This window comes from Caloenas nicobarica, chromosome 1, assembly GCF_036013445.1.
Source record: "Caloenas nicobarica isolate bCalNic1 chromosome 1, bCalNic1.hap1, whole genome shotgun sequence".
NCBI classification, from domain to species: domain Eukaryota; kingdom Metazoa; phylum Chordata; class Aves; order Columbiformes; family Columbidae; genus Caloenas; species Caloenas nicobarica.
Genome location: NC_088245.1, coordinates 25,194,220 through 25,205,364, shown reverse-complemented (window position 1 = coordinate 25,205,364; position 11,145 = coordinate 25,194,220). Strand labels below are relative to the sequence as shown.

The following is an 11,145-nucleotide window of genomic DNA, read 5'->3' as shown; positions in this document are numbered from 1 at the left end:
TCCACTAAAGCTGTTGTCCTTGTGCCCAAGCACAAAACGCGCTAAAATAGTTGCATTTCTTGAGATCATAGCTGAAAAAGATGTCTAGCTACAGATGCATATATGTATAAAAATATACAGATGTGGATGCTTAAACAATCCTTTAAGAGTCTTCTGAACCTAGCAAGAAGCATGGAAAAATGTTTCATGTATATAGAAAAGTCCATGTGTAGACACCCTTTCAATATAACCATCTATGTAAAAAACCAAATCCCATTCATATACATCTCATTAGACTGTAAAGATGACATGACAACGTAACACAGGATTTCAGATTTATTATTGAAGCAATCTTGTGTATAAGATACAATTATCTTTCCAATAATATGCAAAGAGAACTGAGCAGTTTAATCTGCATACAAAAAGCTGAGTAATAAATTCATTTACGTCTAAACTTAGAAAAGGAAAAGCAGCTTTGCAGTGGGAAAGAGAAATATATTCCGATACAAAATGTTTCAAAAACAGTACCAGCATTTCTTGAAGAAAATGCTCTGTAGTGTTCATTCCTTTAGTTCTCCAAAGAGATTACACACTCGTAAAAAAAATCCCAACCTTCTTTGCATAGTGCATTTCCTACACAGAAAAGCAAGCAAGATGCATGCACACGTACAGAGTCACAGCTCCATGGCTGTGCATTTGTGGGATAAAGGAGGGAACAGAGAATTCTCAGGTGAAATCCTGATTTCACCAAGCACTGAACCGGAAGGGACCAGCAGATGCAAGTCTAATTTTAAGCCCTAGTTGTAGGTTTTAATCTGTGGGGAGAAGGAGCAGGCAGCAGAGAGTGGAACATTCGTTGCAGGCTCCGTTCGTACCTCAGCTGCACGTACCAGCCACTCAACCAACCAACAACCCGTTAGAGGGGAGCGAAACAAATTAGCACAGCCAGGATTTCATCCAATACTCAGAACGTGCACAGCACTGCAACAGAATCCATATTTGACAGTACAAAGCCATTCAGTGGTTCAGTATGAAAAGCCCTCCTCTTTAACAATAATACTCTGCCTTCTGTTCTTCCTTCTGCCTTTGGCTCCTTCACCCTCCTCTTTGTCACAGTTGCTACTTCATTACATCTACACAAAGAAAATCCAAATCCTGAGTAGCAAGACTTGGAGATCAAAACTTCAGCTACTTTTATGGCTGCTTTTCCTACCGGGCAGAGCAACACCTGGAATTCCAGCCCCTCAAGACTGTGATAAAAGCACTAAGATTCTCAAGAGGTGAAAGGCTGTGCGTTCATCAGCAAAGTGCACTTGTCAGCAAAGGTGAAAGCAGCTTCCAGCATCACTATTCAGCTTCAGAAAAGGGGAGCGCCAGGCAGCTGCACAGGTACCAGTGCAAATGGGATCTGACCACAGTATTACACCTCACAGACCCAACTGGTGAAGTCTATGCCATGCTTGCTTCGCAAGGAGGCGTAGAAATCCCTGAGTAACAGCCACAGGAGCAGCCCTGAACTGGAAGGAGGCACCTGGTGTTTTGTCAGAGAGAAGCTGCACCCCGGTTATAGCTGAGTTTGGGGCCGATGTGGCTGAAGCGCGAACACCCGCGAACCCTCATCAGTCTGAAGTGGTGCTGTAGGGAGTAGTGTGGATAGGCTCTCAGATGAACACTTCAGAAGCACGATAGCAAAAGCACAGGAGCTAACTCAAAAAGTAGTGATGTAAACCTCTAAGCCTACTGCATTTCCAAGCTGCTGATACTACACAGCCCATTCCCTTTGTAACAGTACTTAACCTGGACAAGGCGCACGGTGTAAGTGGAAAGAGTAAATGCGGCATTTTGAGCGGCTTCTAAGCACATTAACAGTGTCGTATTTCAGTATGTTGTTCCTAGCTGCAGAGCTAAACACTGATGTGCTCTCCTCGCAGCACCAGGCAACACGTAACAGCAGGTACCTGGACACACTGCAATCAGCTTCCACGCTGTTATGGGAAAGAGCGTGGGGGGAGGCCTGCTTTAAACTTCCTCCCTCTTCCAATTAATTTAAGCTTATATTCATAAGAAAGGGATTTAAAAAAAAAAATTAAGATCAAGGTTTCAAATATTTAACAACTAAACATTTTCAAGATTTAATGGGATCTTATTTGCTTGTAGTATAGAATTTCTAAACCATCTCTTCCATGTTATTGTGAAAATATTCACAAATACTGTTAAAGCAAAAGGGACAAGACAACTTAAATTTTAAGTATCACTTTCATTTCTGTTATTCTGATAAATTATTTTTACCACATGAACAATCAAACTTAATCAATGGAATTCATTAATCAGACTCTTCCACCACGAAAGAATCTACTAATAGATTTTTGTTTCAGCTTGAATTTGTCTCAATAATAACCCTATACACTTAGGAGATAAACTCTATTAATCAAAAAAACCCCTCTTGATATATTTTAGGAAAGATATATGGAAAGATCTGATTGATGCTAAAGTATGTACATGAAAGCATAACAGTTTCAAGAGGAAAATACCACAACTCATGCATCAGGGTATCTACAGTTTCTACGTCAAAGCCAGACGAATGGTTTTAGAGAAAGCATCACAGGTGTGCGAAACTGCAGGTGCTGCTTTTAGCTGGACCAAACTGAGCTTCTTAAAGCCAGGGGAAAACCAGAGCCAAAACTCGATTCAATCCACTGCTTCCAGTTACTGTTTGATAACGCTGTGAGTAGTGTATACGATGCCTTCTGCCCGAACACGCTCAAGTATTGGTCCATAAACATTCTTCGTCAATGGTACAATCATGCCTTTTACACCTATTTCACCTGAAATAAAGGTAAGAACAAAAAGTGTTAAGTGCTCTACTGGGTTTGCTGGGCAAGGCTCTGGTAACGGGGGTCTGTGCGGGTAATAGGGGAAGGAGCGGCCAGGAGAAGCTGCTATGGACCGACCACAGCCCTGTTCCTTGGCCTCTGCACCCCTCAGGCCAGGGAGAGAGGCTGCGGAGCGCAGAGCTGAGATGTGAATTTGAGCCTGGGAAAAGGGGAGCAGGGAAAGGTGTTGTTTGAAGTTGGAGGGGTTTTTTTGCACTATCCAAACCTATTTTAATTGGCAATAAATTAACTTTTCCCCAAGTTGAGTCTGTTTTGCCCATGACAGTAACTGCTCAGTGATCTCCCTGTCTTTATCTCAGCTCATGAGGTTTTCCATTTTACTTTCCCCCCCCTGTCCTGTTGAGGAGGAGTGAGAGAGCGGCTGGGTGGGTGTCCAGCAGCCAGCCAAGGTCAGCCCGACACACCTGCAAATATCAATTTGCAATTATATGAATTTTCATTTTTATATTTTATATAGATATGCAGATTTATCAACACTGGCACTATGTTCTCATACAGCGTCAGTACTGTATCAAACAGTAAGGTAAAAGTTTCAAACACATATAGCACACACACCATTCAATTGAATTCATAGAGCTGTGAAACTGCAGTTAGGTGAAAAGCATCTATGCCTCAAAAGTTTGTGGTGGTGTTGTTTTGTTTTGTTTAAAAAAAAACAAAACACAGCACAACACAACACAGTTTTTGCTTATTTCAGTTAGCCAGGAGAAGAAAGACGTTCTGAAGATAAAGAACAAGCAAGGGGAAATCACTATTTCCTTAAATCCACTGACTAGGCAGAGTCCGTCTGTTTGTATACACACAACATGATCAGGTAATATGCCCCAAGCCTCAGATTCCATCAATCCAGAAAGCAGTAGTGGAAGTCACCAGTTTGTTCAGCACAAGTCTATGTTAGCCTGCTTCACTGTGGCATAGTCAATTGTAATTTACCCTTGTAAATGTCTCCTCTACACCAGTGAAACATTTAAGAATAAATGATTAAACATCTCTATAGATTAAGTAGTAAATTAAGAGTTGTCACTGAAACACCCAAACCTGTAGATTAACAATTCCTGTAAAGAAGACAAGAAAAGTTTGATAAATTTAAAACAAACAAACAAATAAACAAACAAAACCACATATATATATTTCATAAGCATTATACATCTGCTTTCTACAGGCAGGAAGATACAGAGGGTTGAAATACTGTTACTGAAGTCTGAACAGTCACTTACCATCTAGAACCATCTTAGCAGCAATAGCCGTGGGGTATCCTACTGTTTTAGCCATCGCAGAGTATCCTTCGTTATCACCATAGACAACCAGGTCAATAAATTTGTCTTCCAAATGACCAGAAGGATGCCTGAGACCTATTTCATTTCTCATAACAATCATATCTCTCTCTCCAGTGCCTAAGAGAAAAGCACACAAATTATTCCTTACTTGTATTTCAGTCTTATTAAGATGAGGTTTCTGATGAGCAAGGCACTAGGCATGCACAGCATGGGGACTTGATATGACTTTAGATAGGGGCTATTAAGGAGGACAGAATATTAAGATGAAACTGAAAATGTAACAGGGAAAGAGAAAGGATAAATCAGGGGAGAAGAGAACAACACAAGACATTAAAAAACCTAACATGAACATTTATTAATGAAGGTGAACAAACCAACCCAGTCAAGGGTGATAAGAGATATTGACTTGTTCCACTCAAAGCCATGAAAAAGAAGAATTTCTCACATACCAAAGGGCAGCTTCATCTCCATGTGCTTTGCAAGAGCCTCCACAATGGAATCTGCTGCTGGAACTGGTTCATCTCCCATTAAACCTAGCCTAGCAGAAGACATGAGACAGACTCATATCATTACCTACCAACAGCTTCGTCTCAGTTTTGTAATTTCCAGCTTGTTCAGCATAGCAGTTTAAATGTCTCAACATAGACCAAAATGGGTAGAATTGCAACCTCTTTAAAAAAAAAATATATATATAAAAAAAAGAACCCCCAGACTTTAAAACCCACTGTAACATTTTACCATTCCACTGCCTCCAGCTGACTTTTGTCCTTTTTCAGTTTGCTAAATACAGCTTCTTTGAGAACATGGTACTCAGCAGGTGGCTCAATTCCAACCAGTCTGCACATGAGCTCTTTCTGTATTGAAAGAAAAAAAATTTCCTGAAGGCCTGACATCTGTTCCCAACTCCCTTCCAGTCAAGGTTGCAAGAACCCACCGCTCCACTAAGCTCAATTAATACTCAGGACTTCTGAGAAGACACGTTATGCATAAAGGGAAAGTGAGATAGTTTTAGATATTTAATTGTAACAAGTGAGAGACCAGGTGTCATCTTTTCCTAAAACACTTTGTACCCTACCACTCAGCTGATTCCCCTACTTTTCAGTCCTGTCCCTTCCTCTGGCAGTGAAGAAAGAACATAGAAAACTGCATGAACAAGGAGCGCTGGGAGGATGTAAAGGTAAAAGAAAAGCACCTGGAGACAGCCAGAGAGTCAGAGGAGATCTTTCATCTGGTCTAGAAATGGAGAATGTCCCTTTCAAAAGAAAGGAAACAGACTGATGAGATAAACAAGGCTCTGGCAATCCTGGGAATATCACCAAAAAGCTTTCTGAAGATTTATGTGCATATGTGAAGGCCATTTTGTGCTACCTAGACGCTAATTATTGCTTGCTTCATTCACCACAAGACATAATAAACAGAGCTATGAACAAGATATGAAGCAAGCAAGAGCCGGAGTGTCTGTTCAGAAGCTCAGGTTATCCCGTCTCCTCTGCTTCCCCAGCAGAGAAGATAAAGTACTAAGATGTAACAACATTGCAGAGAAAAGGTTTGCAGTGAGACTCATGAATTTATAGTTATTTTCACAGATTACACAACACTAATTCTTATTCACTGAGGCTAGAAGGACTGGAAATTCTAGCCATTTTTGCGAACAGAACTTGAAGATATCAACCGTAAAACTGAAAGTGAACAAACATGATCTCAAAAAAAAAATAGAAGTACTTCCCATGCAACAGTCCAAAAACTCCTGGAGTTTGGGAAGATGAGCAGTTCTGTATGTTAGTCAGAGACAAGCAAGACTGGGCCTCTTCACCTTGTGCTTTCTTGGTTTTGAAAACACTTGAGGCATTCTTAACTTGAAATAATGGCATCATCAGAAAAATACTGTGGTCTGCTCAGACCATCACACAGCATAAGTCTGGTGGGTTTTTTTTCCAGACTAATGCTGATAAAAGCACAGGTAAGACAGGCCTGAATTTTGTTCACCTGAGTAATAAACAAAGTTACTCCCTTAGGGGTTTGCAAAATAGAAGAAAAATTTCTCACAAGACAGACAAACAGACCTGACAAGCAGGAAGCTCTCTGTCAATTCAGCTCTCTTTACACCATACTGAAATATGAAATCCCCTGCTTGGCCCATGGAGACAACCAAAACATTGACTGTCAAATGTAACAGCAGCACATCACATCCCAGGAGTCATGCCTTGGCTGAGAGTAAGATGAAGTGAGGCATCAGTAAGCAAGACAAAAAAGCAGCATAACAGAAGACAAAAAAAAATGCTCATACACAGTTCTAACAAAAAAAAATATTTTAATACACTCATTTAGGCATTATCTCTTACTTCTTCATGCCTTTAAAAATACTTCTACACTGAAGATCATGGGACACTACCAATATGGACACTGCAAACTCACAGCACTGAGGGCTGGATTCTGACTAACAGAAAATTTAACACAATTGACAAAAATATTGTACAGGACCTCTGAGGGTCATGTAGCCCAATGCCCTACGTGAAGCAGCAGTACCACCAGCACTCAAGTCAACCGTGGCTTTGTCTGGCTGAGTCCAGAAAGACTCCAGTTGTCAAAGACGTCAGAGTATCTCTGGGGAACCTTTTCCAGCAGTACAATACATTTCTGCCAAAGAAAATCTTCCTCATTTCCGGGAAGAAAAAACAGAGAAGACCAGGATGCAATACAAGATTCTCATTGCTAAGCACACCCAAGCCTAGCAATAATAAAAACATTAATAAAACAGAGGAAAGAACGCAGAATAATCAGAGTAACTCACCCAAGTTAGAGGTGACATGGTTGAGCTTAGCAAAGGATAAGGATCTGAGTTAATTAATCCTAGTTTTACAAAACCTCCCATAGTTTTGGAGTATCCCTGAAATAAAAGAATAACGTGGTTAAAAATAATCAGCACTTGAGATTGAGGTGAGTATTTCTCCTTGGTTTGAATGTCATGGTGGACACAACCACAGCAGCGTTAAGCATTACTCCCATGGGATAAAAGCCACAACACCACAATGCCAGTGGGGTCCTGCTCCAGAGCAGGACCTTTCCCAGCCCCTTTCCACCCCTCCTCCTATTTTTTCAATACCCTCTTCAATGACTTACACTGCCATTGATACTTCCATGGCCAGCAGCATTCATTCATGAGATCACTGGGCTGAGCTGGGCAGCACCAGTTCAGACTCCAGCCCATCACTACAGACAGGGTTGTATCAGCCAGCTGGCCCATGAACAAACTACTGAATACAAGGAGCCCAGCTCTGAACTCGGCTCACCCCAGTTTTACACCAGCATCATTGTATGCGCATCAGATAAACTAATTTTAAAGATGAGAATCCTGTGTGCTTGCATCTTCCCTTCAGGAATACCAAAGAGACAATCAGCACATCAATGGAATCATATTTAAAAGGAACTGCAAAGGCTGCAATAGGCCACACAATAAAAAAAGTCTCAACTCATTTCTGCTCATTTCTGTTTGTATCCCGTTAACACCCTCACACAGCTCCTGGAAACCTGAAAACACATGCAAGTCACTAGAAACACTGTAAACATGCAGAATGGTGGAAATAAAGCCTCCTGAAAGAGGGCTAATTATAATTAGGAGCCACTTCCACCAGCCCAGCAGTGAGATCCTCCTGTGACACCTCTTTTTAAACTGACCCCGTTAGCGACCTGAACTTAGCCCACAACAGGCACTCTGAGGAGCCGTGAGCCCCCGCGCCGAATGGAGAGGTTGCTGCTCTGCCCCGCAGCCACCTGTGCCAAGGGCCAGCGTCACCTTCTGCCCTGCTCAGCACCCTGCCCTGCACACAGGTGCCCCACAGCGAGAGGTGTGGGGAGCTCTTCCACGCAGCCCCACCAGCATCACCCCAACCCAAAGTGACAGGCCTGCTTTGGGGGTAGAGAAAACAGCACTAACCATGGAAACATCATTCTTGCAGCACACTCACAGCAACTCTTCATGTCACCCTGACATTTTTGCTTTTTCTTGTGCTGACATTTAATACAAAAGAAGAAAATTTTATCAGGCACCAAATGGAAGAGTAGATACTGTCATATTAAGACTTCAAGATGAGATAGATGCCTTCCACATATTTTTAGCTTCTGAACAAGAAATAATATCTAGACTCACAAAAGGAGATCTATTGCAGTTTGTAACCCTTACTCCCCCACATCAGCCTTCTGCTTTCTGTTGCTAAGCAAGCCTCTGTCCCTCCCAGAAATAAAGCAAAAATCCTGTTGTATCACAACAGAGGAATTAAGAGGGAAAGGACACACACGTAATTCGTCAAGCCATGTACAAAACAACAATACCTTAAACCTTGACATAAACATTAACTCAATAGACTTATCATGACATCCATAAAAGCTTTTTCAAACCTTCAACATGGTTTTAGGTTTATTCCTTCTTAATGTACATTGACCAAAATCATAATAAAAAGAAATCTGAAAGAAAAAATAGTACGTTTTCATTCTGCCTTGTGCACCTAACAAACGACAGGAAAATAGTCTATCAGTTAGAAGGAAAACACATTTATCTCTTAACATTTTAGTTAACTGACCAAAATGTTAAAGCTGCTCAAATTCAAGATTTCCAGTTACTTAATGAAAAACTTCCTCAGTTTGATGGAAAACCATAATTTTCTATAAGATTTTTAAATTACATTTTTCACAGGAATATAAGCAAACTGTTAGTTCAAATTATCAACTTTACGAGAATAGATCAATCCTTAAAAATACATAACAGCAACACACATCACGCAAACCCATCGGAATCAGTTAATTTAAAAAAAAATCTATTGATTGACACTAAATACAGAGCCAAAGAAAAAAACAAACACAGATACTGACTATGCGAGCCAACTGCCCAGCTGCCTAAAACTACTAAAAATATTTCTCTTGTTTGCAACAAACACCTGTTAAATAAACCAAGTAAAGCTACATTAAAAAAATGAGAGAAGTGCTTCCAGTTCTCTCTCAACTGGGGCAGTGGAGAGTGCATAAATAACGCACACAGAGACATAAAAAGTTGACTCCTAAATTTACAGTTTTCTTTAAATGTCAACATTAATTTCTTGCAGAAAACAATAGTTAATAATATTAACAACAACAACAACTTACTTTGTATCTTAAGGTGCCTCTCAGCAAAGTGTGAGCTGACTGAATACCATACGGCTCAGCATATTTTGTACTGTCTCTGTTAGGAAAACCTTCGAGATTTAATCCTGGGAAAAAATCCATTGGAGTTACAGAATCAAGTAACGCTCCTCCAGCTGGAATATTGACAATCTAAATTTTGAGAAAGAACAGCAATATTATTTTGGTGTAGCGTTATTTATTTTACAACAGAAAAGATGAAGTGTGCTCAAAATAAGGTTAGTGTTTCTGGTGCAAACAAAAGCCCAACCTAAATAAAGCAGTTGCACAAGCCATTTAAGCACATCCTGCAATGGAGGAGCACACGCTATGTCAGCCACTACTAATCAAAGGGCTAAAACAAGCCACATCCTTCTCACACACACTATTAATCTCTGCTGCACTTACATTAAGGTGGTAGGTTCCCATTTCACTTATGTTAGCGTCTTTTTGGAGCACCTCCCCAAACTACACCAGTGTCAAGGGAGAGTCTACCCATAGGCTCCGTGCTTTCTGGTGAATTATTTTATTGTCATTTTTTATGGGGAAGGAGAAGGATGTTGGGGTTTTTTTTGTTGTGTGGGGGTTTTTTTAAGATTAAAATAAATCAGGTGATATCACACTGATATAAACTTGCTGTCTATGCCTGCCTTTACTTGCAGCTATGAAGCACAGAGAGGATGCACCATTGCAGGAAAACAAAATGAGGTTGACTGGTTCTATTATCATTCCCAGCCAACGCCTTGAACCCTGCTTCCTTCAAGCAGCTGATGCACACATCTGCTATGCAGCATCGACACAAACTCATTTTGCATGCAGCAATGCCGAAAGATCTCACTGTGTCTGTCAGGCAGGACAGTAGTGTGGAAGAATCCTGCACAACGGTCACAGACAGCAAAGGATTTAGTGGCAAGGAGGAAAAGCTGCACAATTTACTGACAAGCTCACATAGCGCTCTCATAATGAATCATTCATGGGCATGATCTAATCTTTCCTAGCAATGGGTGAACCAGGTCAGAATTAAATAAGAAACACTTTCACATTCTCCAAGAGACACTTTCATCTTAAACTTATAACTATATATTGTTGCTTTTTAAATAATGATCCAATGCACAATCCCTGAATTTCTCCTTTCTTACTGCAATAAGAACACTAGAGCACCAAAATGTCACGATAAAACATCTCAAAATATTTCTCAGTTTTGCAGATCAAAACGTCCAGATAATTAGCTAAACTTTTCAGTGGTTATACAAGGCAGTCTCCTTGACATTTGAAGAGCCCCTGCTCAGTAACTACTCTGAGCAAGTGAGAATGATAAAACAGACAGGCCTGGAAAGTAAAAATGAGACAGTGGCTTGCAATAGCTTTGCACAAATCAGTTCTGGTATTTCCATAGAACAAAACAGATGCAGTGACATTTGCTGAGTAAAGTCTACTCTAATGACTCCTGCACAAACAGCAAAACAGAGCCTATATAAAACACATCAGAAATCACTGTACACTTTCATAGAGCCCACTGAGTGGGTTACTGGTATTACAGATTGCACCAAAAGAAAAAGAAATCAAGAGTTCTGATATACACTGTGCAAGCACAGAATGAAGCTGTTTGTTTTACAAGCATGACTAGACAGAAAAGCAAGCAGAAGGATGCACTCTCACCTTCATTTCACAGTCAAAATTAGGGCAATTAAGTGGCAAAAGCAACACACAACAGGGATGGAAGCTGAACTCAGAACACCAACTTCAACCCCGTGCTTCAGCCATTAGAACACGCTCCTTCTTTGCAATCAGATTCCATGCAGTAAGTAAGAACTCAGCTGGTGGCAGCCAGGCACCATCACACT

The 11,145-nt window shown here is 40.7% G+C and overlaps 1 protein-coding gene across 3 annotated transcripts in view; it reads right to left on the bottom strand.

The window, feature by feature from the left end:
* Nucleotides 1–308: 308 nt before the first annotated feature.
* AASS (aminoadipate-semialdehyde synthase) overlaps nucleotides 309–11,145 on the bottom strand; it is a 30,660-nt gene continuing 19,823 nt past the window's right edge. For all 3 annotated transcript variants that reach the window (XM_065642806.1, XM_065642816.1, XM_065642825.1), the window contains 6 exons: nucleotides 9,287–9,454; nucleotides 6,942–7,037; nucleotides 4,889–5,004; nucleotides 4,600–4,688; nucleotides 4,091–4,267; nucleotides 309–2,804 (listed from right to left, as the gene is read on the bottom strand). In XM_065642806.1, the coding sequence (XP_065498878.1) occupies nucleotides 2,686–2,804; nucleotides 4,091–4,267; nucleotides 4,600–4,688; nucleotides 4,889–5,004; nucleotides 6,942–7,037; nucleotides 9,287–9,454 (765 nt within the window). In that variant the 3' untranslated portion in view covers nucleotides 309–2,685. The remainder of the gene's footprint in view (nucleotides 2,805–4,090; nucleotides 4,268–4,599; nucleotides 4,689–4,888; nucleotides 5,005–6,941; nucleotides 7,038–9,286; nucleotides 9,455–11,145) is intronic.